Below are 20,862 nucleotides of genomic sequence, written 5' to 3' on the forward strand. Positions count from 1 at the left end.
AATGTGTTGTTGGGGTCGTCTGCCTAGTCGTGTGGGGTCAGGAGTGTCCGCGCGGATGGGTGGACTATGGCCAGTCGTGTTACAAGTTCAACCGCTCTCCGTACCGGACACGGGATGGCGCCAAGGAGGCCTGCCAGGCGTACAACTGTGAGCTGATCTCAGTGAACACGTTCGAGGAGCACCGCTTTGTCGTCGACTGGTTGCGGGAGCATGATCCTCAACATCGGAGGCAAGTTATCCCTGTGCAATCACATCCGTAGAGCATGGTGTTGTGGTATTGGCTTCTTTAACCATTGTGTGCGATTAAATACAAACAAATCACAGTATAGCAAACTCGCTGAGATAAAACTTGCCGTGAATAAATATTATACATGTACAGTGACGTTATAGCTGCGCCAATTGTGCCAAACTTTGCCAAGCGGTGAAACCGGCAACAACCTGCTGCATCTGGGCAAAAATTTCATGATTTGTGCCAAGTGTGCTTTGAAATTTGCATTCTTTCTGTGAGAAACATGATGGCAGGCGTTCGAAGTCTATACGTTACCCTTTGTAATTTCGAGTGTTCTTATCGCAGAGTGGAAAGTGCTATGTGGTTGAAGTAGTTCCTGGGTGCTAGCTTTTCAAACAATTGCAACTCGCTCATACTGCAAGCTTACCCTGTTAATTTTTCATTACTACTAGACTCTACTATGAAATGACATTACTGAGTTCAATAAAATAGCTTCTGACTGTTGTGGATACAGTCAGACAAACATAATAATGACCTAGCTTTTTTTTAGACAGCAGTCTGACTGAACTTATTCTTGTAATTACGGTAATTCAGTATGCATAAGTAGAAACGACTGTTGCTTTAATAATTTTTTTAATTTGTGGTATTATTTATTCTTGTTAATTCCAAAATACTTCATGCAGGGTGATTGAGTTTTAAGGTGTTACAGTAGACAGATTTCATCAATAATACCACATGCTCTGTAGCCTTGCTGAGAAAGCATGGTGTCCCAGTATTCTGGTATGCCTCGGCTGGGCCCCTTGACCTCGCAACTGTGCATGTCAAAAAGCGTATGCACTCCCCCTATGCACTCCCCCTCCCGCATTACCATAAGTTTGGCTAAAAAGTGAACCACTGCAAAAGTGTCAGCACTACAGAATCAAATTTCTAGTGTGCGCGCTTCCCACATGGACTTGTTCTGCAGGTGGTTCACGAGTGGCTTTGAGAGTGGTGACAATGTGTGGACCTGGGAAGGAGACAATGCCCAGTTCAGCAACATCGACAACCTCTGGCTGCCTCAGCAGGATGGCTACCTTTGGAAATATGTCTCCTACAAGTAAGCAAGTTATTCATTTTTGTGTGCGAGGAACTTGCAGAAGTAGTGTGGAAACATTGTATTCATAGCTTCCCGGAGTCTCTTGGCTTCTGCCAAGAGAGTGGCTTCTGGGATGGCTTGTGATGCGAATTGTGAACATTACAAATGTTAGTACGGTAGCTGATTACAATTATATTTCAATTAGAAATCAGACAGCAATGACCAATTACTTGCCCTTGAAAGTGATAAAACAATTACAAAGAGCAATCAATTACTTTACCATTATTTTTATAGCAAGTTTTAAGATCATATATAGAGAGCTTTAGTTTGCTTAATATTTATTTTTGAGGTTGAATGGAGCATGAGTCTAATAACACTAGATAGGAATCAAAATGATGGTGTGTGGTAGTTCGTTGATGATTTGAGGCCTCATGTGCTTTTTTAATGTTTTATAATTGATTATTTCAAATAATTTTTGCTATTAAGACAGCTGGGACATTAGTTTTCTAATTACCCTTATTATTTTTTTATTCATTTATTTTTATACATCGCATACCCACTGAAGCTATTGCATCAATGTGTACTATATTTCATATCAAGTGTAAGTGAAAAAGAAATGATTTATAGGCAATTAACAAACTTCTATCAGTGAAGAATTCTAAAGTTGTGATTGTTACAGAGAAAAGAAGATTGTATTTGAACATACTGTATCTTCTGTATTTTGAAACACTGAATAGTTGTGCTGAAGGTGAAGGAAAACGACACATGATGAGAGATTTCTAATAACGGAGAGGATTGATGCTTGCCACAACTTTGCCTTTGGTGACCTTTTTACTGTGGAGCCACTTAAGTCTTATGTATAGTTAGTGCAGTGCAGCCGTCATCACTTAAGTGTGGTATTCGCCCATTTTTAACAACCCTCTCCCAATTTTCTCTCTGTATTGTGTAGCTTCTCAACCGAGCTGAACCGCTGGGGCCTTCAAAAAGTTGCCCCCGGAGATGAGCTGGCATTCATCTGCGAGATTCCCAAGGAAAGGCTCTTCCAGATTTATATTCAGGAACGACCTCTCGGTATGTGCACCATTCATTCTCGGTCTTCATAGCTGTCCAGTCCTCGTTTACGTCGTGGTGCAGTGCAGGTGACATTAACTGCATCTCCTGGTGTACAGCCTGCAATGGATGTGATGTGGAAATATGTTTAGTCTGGGCAGATCTTATTGTTATGCAGCTTGGTAGGCACAAAACCTGATAGGCACAAGGGAATCAATTTACTGCATTCAAAAGCTCCAGTGAAGTGCAGGCATTCCAAAAAGAGATGGTATTCACTGCTTTTAGATTGCTTGTTCTTCCTGTAAAGAAATGTGTATCTGGTTTGCAAACAGTATCTGTTTGTAAAAAACTGTGTAACTTGCTAGCGCAATATTGTTAGCTAGATTGGTGCAGCCAGCAAGCATCTGATGCCTTCTGAAATTTACAACTTGGTGAAAGAGGATTCGAAACTTAGTGTCCCTTGATTTCTTCTGTAAACAGCTTAATTAGCCCAAGCATCAAAAGTGTTATGCACAGGACGAATACACCGTGTTGTTGTCAGTGCTGTTCGTCATGCTGAATGTAGACCAACTAGCTGAGTTCAGAACACTTCGCTACAATACTTTCGTTGCTCCACAAATGGGGGCATTGTTTTAACTGTTGCTTGATGACCTCCTCTAAACCTCCCCCCCAGACTTTGGGTACATTCTGACCAACCGAGAGGAGGTGCCTCAGGGTCCTTACTTTGTCGAAGAGCCCGCGGAGGTCATCTTTGACCAAAGTGGTCGTAGTCAGACCAACGACATCTCCCTGCGCTGTGTGGCCGAGGGAAACCCGCCGCCCACGTACAAGTGGTTCAAGGTGGGCACACGCAGTTACAACTCTGTCACGTTCAGTTACCTGTGTGTGCGGTAGGCGTAAATTGGTCTGCAGTAAGCGCAAAGTTTGTCACAATAAAGGTTACATTTGTTATAGTGAAGTTGTATCTGATGCTAAAATAACTGTGTCCTACTGTCATATTTTGTTGTGTTCATTCTGGAGGCAATCGCGGCATAGTTAAATACGTCGGCAATTCATTACGCGATATAAGCTGCACGTAGTATGCTTCGCTGCGTAGTACTTTTTACCCCCTAGTTGTACACTTCATTGCTTTACAAGAGTGCATGGCAGCAAAACATATTAACGCAAGTTCGTCATCAGGTGGAGCATTCTGTGTCATGAAAATAGGTTTGCGCAATGTTCCCCATTGGGGACGGGGAGGGAGATTGCTCACTGCCTCGTGCCGCTCCTCACTAAGTCAATGTATGGGGCAGATTTTGTGCCCCTCTTAGGTGACTAGGAGGTGCAGCTGCCCCCTCCCTCCCCTTCCCCCGTAATTTTTTGTGCCCATGCCTATGATCATGAAGCAGGAGCAGTTCACATAATGTGATGTGCACTTTGGTCATATTTCTTTAGTTGCAGAATTCCTTTCAGATTTAAAGAGCCGATATACAACCCCAAGGTCCAAATATTGCTATCAAGAAAAATATGTGCACTTTTTCTTTGTGAACATCTTGCCGCGAGAATTTTGCAAGAACAAGCTATACTAAGGAAGTTACAGGGGTTAGAACATCGGTTTCAGTTGGTTTTTAGTTTTCTTGTCGCCTCGCCACCCTTCTCCCTCACAGGGAGGGAAAGGTGTAGCCGGTCGTCGTGACTGGTTTAGACCAGTCACGACGACGGGCTACACCTTTCCCTGCGTGTGAGGAAGAACGGTGAGGTGTGTGCTACGTCAAGTCCCCGATCCGCCACTTTGCGTCACTGTGCGTGAAAGGAAGATTAATCAAGCATAGGAAAGGAACACAGGATTTTTTTTTTTTTTTCGAAATGGAGGCTCTGTGCGGCGCGAAGCACCGTAATATTTGAAAAGCACGATCGCCGCGATATGCTCTACGAATTGCCGAGCTTCTTTGAAAGGTGTCATAAAATGTTAGAGCCTGTTGAGTGGCCCTTTAATGCCTTAGTTAACAGCGTTTATCAAAACAGTGTCATTTTGCTGCCATAAATAGTATTTCCAATAAAGAGAGAAAATGATTGTGAAATTATCAGAAGTGCACTTGTCGAGGCATGCTGCCTGGCCTAACGGAAGGGATGGTAAACTTTTTTGATATATCACTGAGGTACGAACGAAAAACAGAGCTAAAATCACAGTACAAGAAAGGATACGGGAACATGCCGTGGTCTCGGGCCCGTTTTTGTGATTTCTTTTTAGTGCCGATTTTCACTCGTAATCATCAATCAACCAACTCCAATGCATGCACTATCGCTAAACTCTTTCAACAGCATTCCAAAGGGATGTTAGAACTGTTCTACACAGACAATTTGATACAAGTGCTTTCGGCACATATGGGTTTGGCTGCATTTAATGTTCACTGTTAACATACATATGCCCACAAGGTGATGCCAGCAGCCAGAATTTAAGATTTACTTCGTTGTAAGATGTTGCAACTGTACAACCTAAAGAAATAAATCTGATGCCATCACATACCTGAATTTTTCATAAAACTTTATCACATCATGGCAACAAAAGGACATAATCAGGTGAACCTTTCAGGGCATAGATCCAGACTGGTTCCTTGGGCAAATGTTCCCTTACTAGTTTTGAGCAGTTGTGGTTGCATCTGGAGTTTACCTACGTATACAGTAGTGTCTCAGTATATAGAAATCTCTTGGGAAGAATTGCTACTGAAATGGAACAACTGCCTCTAATATAGTAGACTCCTGTTAAACCCTGAAAAAACCAGAAAAATGTTTCGTTTTGCTGAAAGATAAACATGGGTGTAGAATTCAGGTACAGAACCAGCCAGATTAGAGGCATTTATTCCATTTAAGTCATGATTTGATTTATTTCAGCTATTTCATTTAGGAGAGTTTTGTTTATTATGAATCAACTGTATAATTGGTTTCCTAATTTTGTGCCCCAGTCCATTTCTCACTGAATGGAACTCTTGTGTGTGCTTTTATATTTTTCATAGATATGCTCCTACACAGTATGTGTTTTAATTTTCTGACTAATAACCTGCAATGACATAACTGTACTGGCTCTCTTTGGCCTTAGATGCCCTTGCACCAATAAAATTTAATCTAATAATGGACCTCTTGTGAAGGGGAACATATTTTGCTGATCTCTTTAGGTTTCGCTATAGCATAGTCTAAGACGCGAGTCGAAAAACTGAAGTTTTTTTTTCCAGAATTACCTATTTTTTTGGTTTTATTTGATTTCACAAGTTTACCTTTTCTACTTTCTTGACAAAAAAACACACTAAAAGTTGTAATTAAACTCATAGTAGGTTAAGAATGCTTTTAAAGAGCACAAGGTGGCTACTAAAAACTTAAAAGAGCTCATTCTCTGGAGTCCCCTGGAAGTGGTCACCTGGCCACTTGCCATTGCATTTTGCATGAGGAGTTCACTGAAGCCACATGCTCAGAGTAACCATAATTGCCAAGCTCTCATGGGGGAAGAAATCATCTTAAAAAACATATCTTTTCTGCATAGACAAGCTTTACCTATACCTTTAAAATGTGCTTTTTTTAAGATCCATTTTTGGGCAACTTCTTGAGTTTGGACATCTTGTTTTTAGTACTTCTGATAGCCTGATCGGGATGAAATTTTGCCCACATATTTCTTAACATGTGAAGGGTGCGAGTTTCTTCTTTCAAACTTGGTATCGACTGTATAAATATTACAAGCCAAAAGTAAGCAATTGGTATAGGCTGATGATTGTAAGAATTGTCACAATATAATTTTTGTTGATCATCAAAAGGTCCTAAATGCACTTTCTTGGTAGTTATTTGCATTTACAGTTAATGTAGAGCAGTATGAAACATTAATGGCTCAGAACCATAAAAGATTAGTGGCAGAAAAAGTTTGTCCCGAAAGAGCTATGTCATGTTGACACATTGTCATGGCACAAAACGAAAACTGCGCAACTTACTGTAAAACTAATTACATATTTGAGGTCAGCATAAAAGCCTATATGTAACAGCAAAAGTTTAATTGCCCTGATCTACAGATTAATGCAACTTTTTTTTTGATCTCATGTCTCCTAAATGCATAGCAATGCATTTTTATGTGCTTGTCCTCATTTCATTTTGCTTTTTTAAACTTTTTCTTCAGGAGGAGTATGCGAACGATGAGCTCCTCAATATTTACATTGACCCACTCTCCAATGGCCGTTTCACGCAAACGGACGGGACCTTGACGATTCATTACCCGGATCAGGTAAGTTTTTCAGTCTTCTTGTTGTCCTTTCTCTTAACCAAAATAGATTTTCATTATTACACAATGGTTATGTTAGCAATAATTGAGTCCTTGCTCTTTCACAAATTCCTAGGGTCAACCCCAAACCCTTTGCATGTTTGAATAGTGTCTCGAGATTTTGCACATACAGATCAAAATTGTCCATACACTCGATATTTAAAAAAATTTGCCAGGCCAGTGCAGCTGTTTGCAAGGACAGGGCAACTTGGAAATCAAATAACTAAACAATAAAAAATAAGTACTCTCATACCTCATTACAACAAAGTTACGTCTAAAAAGAAATAAGTTTGTTATATCCAAAAAGTCACTGTAAAGATTACTCCTAACACTGTATCTATTGCAAAATTATTTTTCACTTACTTCATTATAATTGATAGTTCTTTATATCCATGTTCATTGTAAGTGTAGTCCTTGCTACAGTGTGGAAATAATAAATGAGAAGGAACTAAAGCTTCTGAAACAATGGAGCCGAAATTTTGTTTGAAATGTTGAAAAAGACAGTTTACAGTTGTGTTAGTGTCTCTGGGATTGGGGACTCTAACCAGTTCGTGTACATTAGAGACAGCGTCAGAGCAAAGTGGGCTGATGAGGGCTTATTTTGACATGAGAGTTATGTTACATGCGCCCCTGCTTTGAGCAGACAAGAGCTGTTTTTTTAGGGTGGGAGGGGGGTAAAATTGTGCGTGTTTTCCGTGTCTACGACCCTTTTTCTTTTCATCCCATCCAGACCAGAGACAGGGGCAAGTACCACTGCATGGCCGAGAACAAGTACGGCAAGGTCCTCTCTCGCTCTGTTGCTCTCGGTTTTGGCTTCATCGGAGAGTTCAACAAGAACCGAGCCGGTGACAGTGGCAAAGAATTCTGGGGTAAGCTTCAATTTTTGTCGAACCCCTCCCGTTGTTTGGGGCGGATGCCTCATCATTCGCTTCTGGACATTTTACCAGTGGTGGTTTTCTTGCTCTTGTGATCGTTTTCTGCAGGTTTTGTAGAACATTTTTATTGTAGCATGGTAGTATATATTGTTGCGATACTAGTGCGCCTTTGTGTGTTTGCTTTTAACACCACGAATTAGCCCTCTTTGAGACCTCTGAATTTACGATTCTAAGGGACACATGGGTCTTGAGGTAATTTTTTTAAATTCTTTGTCGACTGAGATGAAGCTTTTGGAGTTTACAGAGATTTGTGTGCAGATTTTAGATATGCCATTATTCTAGTGCAAGACATATATCTTATAATATTAAACATTTCATATTCTTTTTGGGAGCAAGAGTTTGTATGAACTGTGAGATTTAAGTCAGCACAACAGAATAATTTGAAATGAGTTATATGCCAGAAAACTAGAATGGATGTTCTAAACTCATCTGAACAAAAGTAATCATGTGTTGAACGTGCACAAGTGAGTCTATATGAGTTATGAATATCCAGCGTACTGTGACTTTTGTTTTTGTGAATCTGTGCTCACCAAGACTTAGCTAGGCTGAGCAGTTGTAAAGTCCTAATGCATGGCTTTTTTTGCTCCGCGTAGGGAAATCGGTGTCGTGCGACCCACCGCAGTTCAATCCAGCAGTGCACTACTTCTGGGTGCGTAATGCTTTCCCGGACTTTGTGCAAGAAGATCCCCGTGTGTTTGTGTCGCACGATGGCAACCTGTACTTCTCGTCCCTGGAGAAGAACGATGACGCTAACTACTCCTGCAACGTTCAGAGTCGCATCTCGTCAACGGGCCGCACGGGACCCTATTTCCACCTTTTGGTCGAGCCCGCCTGTGAGTCGCCTGTTGTTTTTGCTACTTTTCCTGTTGTTGTCTTGGCATTACACTCAGACCTCAATATAAAAAACCCGCATATAATGAATCATCAGTTATAATGAAGTATATAAAAAAACAGTGTTGCAATGAATACAGTGATAGAAATATACCTTTATAATGAATTTTCAGGTACAACGAACTCATTTTTATGTGAGGTGCAACTTTGTTTTAACGAAGTCTGAGTGTACTTTTCAATTCTGTAGCCTCTGCGAAAATGAAAAGTGAAGTGGTAACATCAGGATTCGGGCCAGTTGAGCTTGCCTAATATAAGCAAAATGGCACATTCTCTGAAGAAAAAAAAAAGCTTGATAAAAGGCAACAGGAAGATCCTGGTGCATATTTTTTGTTGTTATCATGTGCAGTCATGCTTTCCCCCTGCTTTTCCCTTGAAGAACTCTTTGCGCCATTCTTGTGCCACCCTACAGCAATAGCAATGTCTTATCCTGGTTCATTCACAGACAGGTTCAGTAAAAAGAAGGGATAGGGGTGGCTTGCTTTTTTTTTCTCCCAGCTGGTATGTTAGCATTTTCAAACTTCGAGTGCTCACTTAGCTGGGTATACTTGTGTATGATTTCTTCACTGCTCCCGTACTCATACCGCATCGATGCTGTATAAATGAATGAATTAATAAACAAAGTAATGAATGACTGAACTAACTAATTAATGAAAGTTGTCATGAGGATCACCGATTCAAACCTCTAATTTTCAGCGAGCGGTCAGAAGCTCCTGTTTCCCAACAACTTCCCGAAGTCGTTTCCCGAGGCCCCACTGGCTGGCAACGATGTGCGCCTGGAGTGCATTGCCTATGGATAGTGAGTTGTGCATTATTTCGTTTGAACATCTCTTATATGAATGTTATGAAATTTAATTTCCTTTCCAGGGTTGTGCACATTGTCTTTTTACCTTGAATTCAATTCATTCAAGTTTTGATACTGTTAACGAAAAAACTGGGCACTGACGGCATATTTGCAAAGCAGAATAAATGTCACGGTACAATATACAGTGCCATCTAAAATGCAGAGCAGATAAATTGGTGCTCTCGTCACTTTTGGATTGCCAGAGTGGGACAGCTTGTGGAAACCCTGGCATGTGCAGTATTTTACCAGTTTTTAGTTCCATAATCTGTGGTGCACGCCCCGTGCATCAGCACCCAATGTGGTTACATTGAAAAGTGTTTCGGGGCCTCTTTAATTTAGGTTTTGATTTAATGCAATAGATTGTAGATCTTAGTGACTGTTGTATCAAGGTTTAACTGAACCTACCATTTTATTGTTCTCCTGCTCCTTGAATCGTCCCTAGTTTCTTTTCGCAAATTTTTGTTGTAAGCTGTCTTTCCGACTGTGCTGAAAAAGTGTTGCAGGGGTCCTGGAAGCCCAGCTAGGGGCACTTTCCCATGGCCGTCAGAACACCATTTAACCACATCATGCATGGGCAATGTCATTCCGTCTTATCTTGCACATTGGCTAGCATTGATTCTCGCTCTATCAAGGGCTACATGCAAAACCTTTTATGCTTTGTGTGGCCTTAATATCTGTTGGCCTCACATGGCCTGTAGATACAGTTGTTGAGTGTTTTTCATCCATCTGTACTCTTCTCCGCAGTCCCGTGCCCAAGTACAACTGGACCCGTGTGGGAGGCCCCATGCCAGCAGGGGCACAGATCAGTTCACACGGCCGTGTGCTACTTCTGCCTAGTGTGCGCGTTGAAGACCTCGGCGAGTACGTCTGCATCGCCAGCGCCGATCAAGACAGCATTCGCAAGGGTGTCACTCTGACCATACAGGGTGAGCTAAGTTGAAAGCTAACGAAGTGCTTGATGGGGAAATAGGCAAAGCTTATTTATATTTTTTTTATTGGTGCCAGTTTGCCATACGGTATAAGTTGAATACAAAGAAAGAGTTTAGTTTCCTGTATAAAGGCCAGAAGTAGTCGATGCAGAAGACGGTGCATTCAGCGTGTTAAGTCACGTGGTCGCATGGGGTAGTCGTGAAGGCCACGTAAGTGGCGAGTGTGAGGCTGAGGAAGGCCCAGATTGGCCCTAAATAGGTGATTGAGCGTTGCCTCTTTGGCTGGAGCAACTCGGAAGGGGCACATCATTAGGGGTGGCTGTGTACCGGATGTCAATGTAGTCTGGATGGCAGTAGTCAAGGGTACGCCCACACGAATCCTTTTGAGCGCAACTTCTCGGCGAGGGAAGCCACCGGGAAGGTCTGATCCATGTGGAGGAATGAGTGGGCGTGGAGCGCCAGAGGGTTTCTTCGTGCAGAAGCAAGCTGTCCTTTGGGGACAAACGAAGTAGAGACAGCTGGCGTTGAACTGCCGCTGGAAGGCAAGCAGCATCTGTGTCCAATTGAGCCGGTGTCGGCAGCGGGTCCACAAAGCTTATCAAATGAGCCTTATTAAATTGGAAAAGTGTGTAAGTGTGTGGATCTTTCAAAAGTTTACTGTTTTGGTTCATAACATATACTGGCTCATACCTGCTCATCCTCTTCAGGCAGTTGTGCATACCGATGTTTTCCGAAAAGTCTGTGTAAAATGTTTAGAAACCACTAGGTCTTAGGGAACTTTGAAGTCCCAGCAATTTGTGACTGTTTAGTTGAACTGTGCAGTACACATTGTAAGTACGTTTTAGGCGGAAAATATAAACTCGTGACTACCGGGGAATAAAAAATGCATATGGAGGATAAGAAAAAATACGGGAGATAAGAAAATGCATACGAGGTCCCCTGCCTAAAAGAGACATCTTGTATAAAAAGCAAGAATTGCTGCCAGGAGCATGCCTTTTGTAAAGGGATTTGAGTGTATTTGTCATGTCTCGTTTTCCATAAACTTTCAATCAAAACATTTAGTTAAAGACTGCATCAAAAGCTAAAGTGTTGAGTTGATATGTTGAGACGGTTGTTTGGGGAGTTGGTGATTCATGATGGATTGAAGTACAATCGCGATTAGTAGACAGGGACAGGAAAGACACGGACAAGTGCTTGTTCGTGTATTTCGTGGTCCTGTCTATGTATCGTGCTCTTATTTCAATCCATCATGATATGTCGAAGTTGTAATTAAAATGCATGCGTTCAGCCTCTAACACTTCTAGTGAGATTCATGATGCAAGCTTCGATGATGCGTTACATGTTTTGATTAAGATATGCTGGAAGATGGGACTGCTAAATACAGTAACACCTCATTAATTCGAACTTGGCTATTTCGAATTGCCTCTTAATTCAAAATGTTGCCACGGTCTCATATTTTGCACTGTTAGTTTGGGTGTATCATTTGAAGCGGCGGTAAGCACCAGTCGGTTATTTCGAAAGAGTTTGGGTGCCATGCTCGAATTCCAGACCCATATTTCACCGCAAATCCGCGGAAACGATGGCCCTTAAGAGCCACACCATGTAGCGATGCTAGTGAATGGCAGCTGGAGCACCCCAGCATCGTTACTATCAGCGCTAAAGATAAAAAAAACGTTCTTGTGAACGATTGAAACGTGCGCCTGCGGAAAACAAGACATGCTCTGCTGCAACACAGCGGTGGCGCACGGCCAGCATATTGCATGTTTCTTGCTACGTCAGTGCCTCATGATTTACTCATTCTTTGTGGGATTGTAAGGAAATTTAATAGAGGACAGTATGGAAGAATTCACGATGTATGCGAATCTCCAATTTCCGGTTGCTCCTGCAATTTGCGCGCTTGCACCGCTTGCGGAGTTCTTTCCTGCAATGCCTACTTCAAAAACTATAAGTTCAAAAGCTTTAATGATTTTTTTTCCAGCCAAAACAAAACGTGAATTTCGTCACACTGGTCATTATTAAATTCATTTTACCTGAAAGATTGGGCAAATGGTCGCATCATGACATGCTGACGCAGTGAGGAGCAGGTGACATTCTGCCCTTGTGTCACTACTGTGTCACAGTGAAGCATATCTTGTTTTCTTCTGGTGCGCATCTCTTTCTTTTAAATGTGGAGCATTTTTCAGTCGGCAGTGCCGTTCACATCTCCACTGTGCATGATCGCGTTTCTCGCCGGCTCAGGCAGATACCCGCAAAACTACCACTCCAGGAGCCATTAATGGGTAAGACACCACAGTTTCTTCAGTAAGCCGAGCATGTGCAGTGGGGGTGCGGACCTCTTCCCCATATTTCTCTCTCCCTCGAACACGGCCGGTCTGTATATAAGTGGGGTGGTGTTTATCTAAGTGGCAGAGCGCGCGTTCGGAATTAAGTCAAGGGCGTCTTTACTTGGCTTTCCCTTGACGCTTTGCTTTCCTTGAGTAGATGCGATGGAAGCAACAGCACCTTCATCCAGTAGTGGGGCAAAGCCGTACATCAGCGTCTTACCACTCATTGAAGGCAACGCTTCTCCTTCATTCAATAAGTAAGAACAAAAAGTCACAGCTTTGCCACAAAGGCAAAGCAATGAACGTGATAGCAACAAATTGGAAAGTCACATGAAGAAATGCAAGCAAATCAAAACGTGCCCCGCGTTTCTCACGCACAAATGACGCATGAAAACGTGCAGATGGATGCAAATAAGCATCGCAGTTGTTACTTCGCTGTGTCTGAGAAGCGTGCTCTTTTCGCATATGAAGACTGTGCTACAAGTGCAGTGACCATTGTGCGCTCGGTAACTACGACAGAATCGTTCCTGTGAAAGCCAAAGGCGTACATACGATTGTCCCCATTGCGAGATAAGCGAGCCCATGTCAGAGCGTCCCTTCTCCGCGGGGAAAGTACACGTGTACGCGTGGAAAGTACAATCTGGCAACGCTTGCTCATTGCGCTATCTTTCTCTGGTAATGCTGAGAACGATAGTAGTTCCCCCGTGATGCCTATTGCCAGCGAGAAGTGGTAGATATAAATAGCTTACCGCTTGAACGTTGAAGGAGGTGCTCCTTTGTGGCTCAGTGGCTAACGCCTTGCACTCACAATTCAGAGGTCGGAAGTTCGGTTTCAAGGGCCGGAGCTTTTTCCTGGATTATTTTTTTTCTTGCGTTTTTATATATATAGATACGTATAAATATACGGTGAATGATGGCAACGCCGGTGGCAACCAGCCAAGAGGGTCCACATAATTGCTATTGCAATAATAAAGATAAAATAATAATTAAGCATTCTCAAACTATACCCAATTATGCAACGTTCATGCGGTACCCCCACCACTCTGCGATGCATTTACTGGAGTTCCTACCATGGGAAGGTGCAATTAAAGATCCCCAGGTGGTCGAAATTTCCAGAGCCCTCACTACAGCGTCTCTCGTAAATATATGGTGGTTTTGGGACATTAAAATCCACGCATCAATCAATCAGTCATGAAGTTGATGCACACCTGTGTTTGTGTGCAACTGGGAAAGAACCATCTTTTTAAATGAAACAGAGGTCGTGAAAACCAATGATCATAACTGATGTCTCAGCTGAACAATCTACACAAGTGGATGCGAAGTTTACACGAATATTTCGGTTGCACCAATTTTGCTAGTTATTTTGTTTCGTGTTTATTGAGTGGGTGCTTTTGCTTAATGAGAGCCGACCTGCAGCGATGCCCGAGTTCACCATCCCGCTGGAACACCAAGTGGCGGACGAGGGTTCCCGACTTACGTGGACCTGCGAGGCATTTGGCATCCCTGAAGTGGTGTACCACTGGTACCGCAACGGCGAGGTGCTCAACACCAATAACTCGAATGACATGCGAGCCCGATACAAGGTGCGTGTTGACTGTCCCACACTTAGTATGCCACCGTCTTCCTGCTCGAATTCAGACACGATTGTAGGTCCACCCATTTCATCCTAACTTGAAATTCGAAGTTGGGGTTCGATCTGGCATCGAAAATTAGCTCCTGTTGTGAAGTCTTTCTTAAAGGGGTCCTGCAACACTGTTTAAGCGTGGTCAAAAAACGCTGCTGATTGGTAGTAGAGGCTCCTGAAAACACGCGAGCCGAATGTTATAGCACAGCACGCGGCCTGAAATTAACAATAAATTATCAAAGTCGGCTGGAAATCGCTTTCTCTTTCCTTGACAAATGATGGAAGATGCTCAAAAATTACACGAAGAATGCCCATCTATCAGCCATTGGTGATTTGAACATGGCGCGCTCGATAGATACAAAGATCGCCACAAGAGGCCGTCACTTGTCCACGCGTGCGCGCGCGATTGCACTGAAAAGGTTGTGTATTTGAAGAAAAAAAAACAGAAAAAAAAGTGCTCAAGGCCACGAGGCATGCGTGATGTATTTTGTTTTCTCCTCTCATCCCTCCCTGCTTAGCTTCAAGCGCTTTCGTCGGGACGAGAGAAGAGAGAATGCGATTGCAGCGTGCGACAAATCTTTGTAACTCCACTCGTGCTGGACGGATTCTTGAAATTTTTGTGGCATTCAATTTGTGAGGCAATAAGCTCTTCAAGTGAATTAATTTCATGGTTACTCAAAAAAAGTGTTTCAGTGCCTCTTTAAAATGATCTCCGCGTATTCTTGGAAAGCTAGCTTTTTTCACAGCTGTCGAGCACTGCCGTGAAGCCACCTTGGCACAACGAAATGGGATTTTGTTTTTTTCAGCGACATCGTATATAAAATTTTTTTCTGTTGGCTTTGGCAGGTGGACGACAACATCCTGGTCATCGAGGACCTCAACCGGGCCGATGAAGGCATGTACCAGTGTTCGGCCACGAACTCTCTTGGCACCAGCTTTTCCACGGCGCAGCTGAGGGTCGTCAGTGAGTCACATTTCACCTCTGCTCTCAATGTGTTGTGTGTAATATTTAGCACTGATCAACCGTGTTGAGTAAGGTTAACCACCTGCTATCCTCCTGTCCTGTTTCATTGGCCTTGGTCAACCTTTATCGATGAATTGATCGTTGACTTTGGATGCTGTCTGTCTGACTTTCATTTTACGTTATATATCAATGCTTGAGCTTCGAGTTATCGAACTTGAAAGGAATCGCAGGATAATGAGCTGTATTTGCAATTTTATGTAATATATATAGGCAACTTGTCTTATACTATACTGCATTGGCAGCTCAATTACTATCTTGCATGTAACCCCCATAAGGCACAAGGAAAATTCGGAGCAAAGTTTGGGATGAGAGCTATGGCTAATTTACTTTTTAGATTAAAAAAAAATATATATTTACCCCTCGCAGTTTTTAGTTGGGGGTGCAGGTCATAAGCAGGGGTGAATTATGCGCAATAGCGTTTTTTTTTTTATGTTTCACTTCATTGCGCACCTGTGTTGCAGGGAAGCTTAATAGGTTAATTTTTTATCATGGAGCAAAAGTAAGACTCTTGCCACACCTGTATAGTGAGACATGCTCCCGATCTTTCTTTTTTTTGTGGAATGCGATTCCCTGCAAATTCTATGCCTCCATTAACTTCTTGAGATTAAAAGCAGTGCTTTCTCTCTGGCACAAACATTCTAGATTTCTCTGAAGGTGATTACAGTGCCATAAAAGGAAGCCTGCATGCAGGGGTACAGTGCTTCATACACATATGAATGAAGTGGTGAATGTCATTATGACGGACATATAATAAAGAAGTATACTTTTTTAAGGGTTTCACAAGGGAGTGTAGAACTGTTACAATCATGGGATATAAAAGCAGTGATTTACTGTATAAACCGGACTATAGGTCGAGGGGGAATATAGGTTGACCCCCCAAGTTCAGGTTACCGAAAAAGAAAAAAAAGGAAAACGGCCCTACGTTGCCGAACGACATTTATTTGCGTATTGGGCGCACTGCACTCCGATCATCGGAGCTCCCCTCAACCACCATCGCAACTGTTCCTATTCGTCAGAGAAGCACCACTGTCTTCTGAAGACGCGACTTTGTCTCTGGCCGTCTCCCTTAGTGCGTTGTCTTCCATGCCATACAGTGAGTTGTTGATGGAACATTTCTTAAAAAGCATTTTCCGCCATGGAACCTGGCAAGAAAAGCCAGGCGGAAAGCACCCAGCCACTAACGGTCGCAAGCAGAGGCCTCTGTAGGCGGCCCGTCGGTGTCTTTGGGTTGTTGCAGGACATCCACTTTTGCTACTCCAGTCGCACTCAGTCCTTGAACAACGTCGATTGGTTGGAGCACGATCGGTTTAGCACATTGTCGATCGGTTGGAGGGTGGACGTCGTATCACCTGGTATCATGGCGAGGTCCGTTTTTCTATTGCCCAGTGCGCGCTTCACAGCGTCGGTTAAGTGACCACAAAACGCATCTAACACCAGCATGCTGCAAAGACGCAGCAGTGCACCTGGCTGACGATTCCCTCATTGATACTCGTATCCATTCGAGCATCATGGCCTCGTTCATGTATCCCTTTTTGTTGACGCGAATGACAACACCGGGTGGGAACACTTCCTTCGGCATTGCCTTACGTTTGAAAATGATGAAGGGTGGAAGCTTTCCACCATCTGCCATGCATGCCAGCATGACGGTGAAGCGCGAGTGCTCGTTGCCAGTGGACAACAGCTTCATATCCTTGGCGCCATGCTGCATGATCATGGTCGATGAAGGCATGTCAAACCACACGGGGATCTCGTTGGCATTGTCAATCTGCCCCATCATGTAGTTGTTCTGCTCCCGAAGTAGGTTCATGAAGCCCTGAAAGTTTATAAGCTTGTCCTCGAACTTGTCTGGAAACTTCTGACAGATGGATGTGCGCCACCAGAAAGAAAATCCTTTTCGTCTCATGAATCGACACACCCAACAGTTTGGTGCACGAAACTCTTCTCTCGTTAGCCCAGCTTCTCGAGCGAGTTCCACGGCTTTCCTGCGAGTGGTATGCACGGTCACTGGCAGCGAGCACTCATGAACTTCCCACACAAAGTTCCCTAGCGCTTTCTCCAGCTGCGGATGAACTGCGCTTCGCCCACGAAATGACATTTTCCGAGAATTGCACATCTGCAGCTTCCCTTTCTGCACCCTCCAATAGCGCACGCTTTTTTTTTTACACCAAAGCGGCGCTGAGCAGCCATATTCCCTTTCGCTTCTGCGAACTCAACAACATCTAGTTTAAACGCAGCTGAGTACTGCCTTCTCGTACCGCTACTCATATTCAGTGAACGAAAAAAAAACTACTAAAAATGAAACTTAATGTCAAGCGGAGCGAGAACTTAGAACAGATCGAAGGCAAATCACGAACACAAAAAATACAGACGAGAAAAAAAAAACCTGCTATTGGATTTGAGTGCAAATATGGCCGCCGTATCCAGCTTCTCATGCACATGCAAGCCACATGTTGCCAGACAGCGGTGCACTGTCGGGTAGACAGCGCTATATAAGATGGGGGGCGACTTTAGCTCGTTGTTTTATTGAATTTCGCTGTGCATTCAATGAGTAGCAGGACTAGTACAGTAGGCCAAGTTATAAATGGTGAAATGCATTAAGTGTTAAATCTTTCAATACTTAGCCCTAATAAGCCTATGTAATTGCTTTTGATGATTTAGAAATGTTAACTGGGCTGCAGGTAATGGGTACAGTTAACGGTAACGTATTGCTTCACGACAGTAGGGATTTTCTTTGAATAGGTGGTTTTACGACGTGGTGACTTCACACTGCAGTGAAACCACCTTTTCTGGCGGGTGACTGAAATTTTAGAAATTACGAACTCTCATCAAAGTGAATTCTAAAACTGAAATTTTTACAGTGAAAACTGTTATAGCATCAGAACGCAGTTTAACAAGCGGCGCCGTAGTTGTTCACCGCCGCCGCCGGTGTGCTTGATAAGTATTGAAAGGAAAAAAAATGCAGTAAATAAAAAACACCAATGACAAAACGGGATTTGAACCCGGGATCGCTGCTTGCCAGCTAAGTATTCTACCACTGAGCCACGCCAGTGCTTGGAACTCATTTCTAAACCGGCCTTAGGCAGGCTTGATTTCTGGAAAGGAATCTTGTTAATGCGAGTAATAAAGTGCTTTAGAAGATCAAAGGAATAGCCAGGCATCACACAATGCGAATAGCGTAACGAGTGAGTCGTTTATTGCTCCAACCCATTAGAATACTTGTTATTGATCACCTGTTAACTGTGGCGCTTACCGATTTCAGGCATAATTCTTTGTCGACGAATGATGAAGGATAACATATTCAATGCTGGCCTACTACACAAATATAATTATTTATGGCGTAGTGGGTACCCAGCAGTGTGCTTTTAGCAGTTGCACAAAAAGTGTTGAGAAAAGGCTCCAAAAGGCCACTCTTCTAGCTTTTGCTGTGACTGTGCTGCGTGTTCCACACAGGCCTTGCATTTTTGCTACAATATTTCAAGCGCTTGATTATTCGCACAGGTCCATAGTTAATCAGGATTCTGGGGTTCAATGTGGCCACGTTTGACACCTCACATTAACAAAAGCTTGACTGTTCACATCCTTTTTAATGTGTATGTCTAAATGCTGTACGTGTTCCACCTCTTCTCTCGCTTAAATTGCGTATGGCACTTTGCCTTGATACGCAGCCATGGCACCCAATTTTGCCAAGTACCCCCTGGACACGGAGATGTACGCTGCCGAGGAAGGCAACATCACCATCCCTTGCCGTCCGGAGGCGGCTCCTTACCCGGAGTTCACTTGGCGAAAGAACGGCTACACCTTTGCTCTTGGGGGTAGGACACAGGTACGTCCTCTCTGCTGTCATTTGTAGATTTTGCTGAGAACTAACAGACAACAATGCCTAGGAAAGTATAAGGGATGTTGTTAGTAGTAAATGTAATGTAAATGTCAAGAAAGAAAAGTGGGTGAAAAAATTACTTGTCATGGGCAGGAACTGAACCTTCGACTTGGTGTGGGCAGGTTCGGTCCTTGCCCACAGCAAGTTGTTTTATTGTACACTTGTCTTTCTTCACGCTTACAATACATTTACTGCTAGTAATATCTTCTATACTTTCCCTGGCATTGTTGTTTGTTAGTTCTCATTATTATTGTGCCTAACAAAGAAAAACCATTGCCAAATCCAATAGCCAGATGAAGGGAAGGCCTCCAGTTTTGCTGTTTCATCAGCGTCTACGAAGCAGAACTGGTTAGTCTTTATAGTAAGACGGTAAGTTGGGCCAGTTGGTTAGGATCCATCGTGAGCTTACTTACAGCGCAACACCAGAAAAAATACAGGACAGGGAAGGAGCAAAAGAGAAAGAAAAGACGGCGCTGTCACAACTGTTGTTTATTGGAAAAAACGGGCTGAAAAGTATATATATAGGTACTGGCAGCCTACATCACAGCATGCGCAGAATACGAGTTGCACAGAGGTAGCGTTATCACACTCATGGCAATAAACAAAATTGGCCTAAATAACTTAACTCTTTTTCATGCAGTGTGACGGATGGTTCACTAACGCACTTGCTACCTCTAATCTTTATATGATATGCCTCAGCGATTTCTCTTGTTAGCTGGTTAGGATGCTTGAAGATGATGGTGGTTCTCTCAAAAATGGGACGACAACCGCATAACCTGCATTGTTCCGGCAGATGAAGTCGCGCGATCCCTTGAAGAGATAACTCATGCTCCCTTAAACGAACATTCACACATCGTTTCGTTTGTCCCACGTACTCCCTACCACACGATAATGGAGTTAAATACACAGCTTTTTTTACAGCGCCGTCTATTCTTTCTCTTTTGCTCCTTCCCTGTCCTGCATTTTTTCTGGTGTTGCACTGTAAGTAAGTTCACGCTGGTTAGTCTTTTTTTTTAATACTTGAACTTGTGCACAAACCCAACAGGGCATACATTAAGGTAGAGGGCCACAATAACTATAACAAAGCAGTAATGTCGGCTACCCCTTCCACTACTTTAACTAGGTTCAAGTTTAGCTGGTTGGTTGCTGTTGTTTTACTTCACATCCTCGCACCCTCTGATCAAGCTCCTAACAAGTACTAAATGTGCTGGATGCATGTTGTTGGCTGTGTGCAGATGCTGAGCAATGGCTACCTGCGGATCGATCCAGTGCGGCGGGAAGACGAGGGCAACTACACGTGTGTCGTCAAGAACCAATATGGCACTGCCAGCAGCACTGGTGCCCTTGTCGTGCTGTGTAAGGGACTTTTTCTGTCCACTGTTGTAGCTCCTTTTGGCAGCATTAGCGTGAAGAAGCAACAGTGTATGTATATATCAGGTCCAAAGTTTCTGTTAAATTCATGCGGCACATTACCAAATGATTTTTATGGCATCCAGGTGCAATTAATGATAGGTGGAGTAGAGAACTTCTAAATTCACTAGCATGTTGGTGTTGTTATTGGTATGACTTTATGTGTAGGATCATTAAAGTTTTTGCAAGTGTCCTAGAAAATTCACTCGTACTCTTACGGGAGGTTCAGTGAACACAAAGAAATAGTTTTTATCGAAATTGAAAGAGCTTCTTTAGAAGGACTGACAAGGCTGTCAGGACAATGAAATCAAATGTGCCAGCACTGATTGGCATGCACTCTCTGAAACTTTGTTTTTTTTTTGCAGATGGAATATGGT

At 43.0% G+C, this 20,862-nt stretch overlaps 1 protein-coding gene across 1 annotated transcript in view; it reads left to right on the forward strand.

Moving 5' to 3' along the window:
* Cont (Contactin) overlaps nucleotides 1–20,862 on the forward strand; it is a 50,759-nt gene that overhangs the window by 4,902 nt on the left and 24,995 nt on the right. The window contains exons 2-14 of the mRNA XM_037415167.2: nucleotides 28–229; nucleotides 1,194–1,325; nucleotides 2,254–2,375; nucleotides 3,028–3,194; nucleotides 6,490–6,594; nucleotides 7,361–7,499; nucleotides 8,159–8,398; nucleotides 9,150–9,252; nucleotides 10,042–10,223; nucleotides 13,967–14,133; nucleotides 15,021–15,138; nucleotides 18,864–19,021; nucleotides 20,311–20,431. Coding sequence (XP_037271064.2) covers nucleotides 28–229; nucleotides 1,194–1,325; nucleotides 2,254–2,375; nucleotides 3,028–3,194; nucleotides 6,490–6,594; nucleotides 7,361–7,499; nucleotides 8,159–8,398; nucleotides 9,150–9,252; nucleotides 10,042–10,223; nucleotides 13,967–14,133; nucleotides 15,021–15,138; nucleotides 18,864–19,021; nucleotides 20,311–20,431 — 1,956 coding nt within the window. The remainder of the gene's footprint in view (nucleotides 1–27; nucleotides 230–1,193; nucleotides 1,326–2,253; nucleotides 2,376–3,027; nucleotides 3,195–6,489; nucleotides 6,595–7,360; nucleotides 7,500–8,158; nucleotides 8,399–9,149; nucleotides 9,253–10,041; nucleotides 10,224–13,966; nucleotides 14,134–15,020; nucleotides 15,139–18,863; nucleotides 19,022–20,310; nucleotides 20,432–20,862) is intronic.

This window comes from Rhipicephalus microplus, chromosome 9 (genome assembly GCF_043290135.1).
Source record: "Rhipicephalus microplus isolate Deutch F79 chromosome 9, USDA_Rmic, whole genome shotgun sequence".
Lineage (NCBI taxonomy): Eukaryota > Metazoa > Arthropoda > Arachnida > Ixodida > Ixodidae > Rhipicephalus > Rhipicephalus microplus.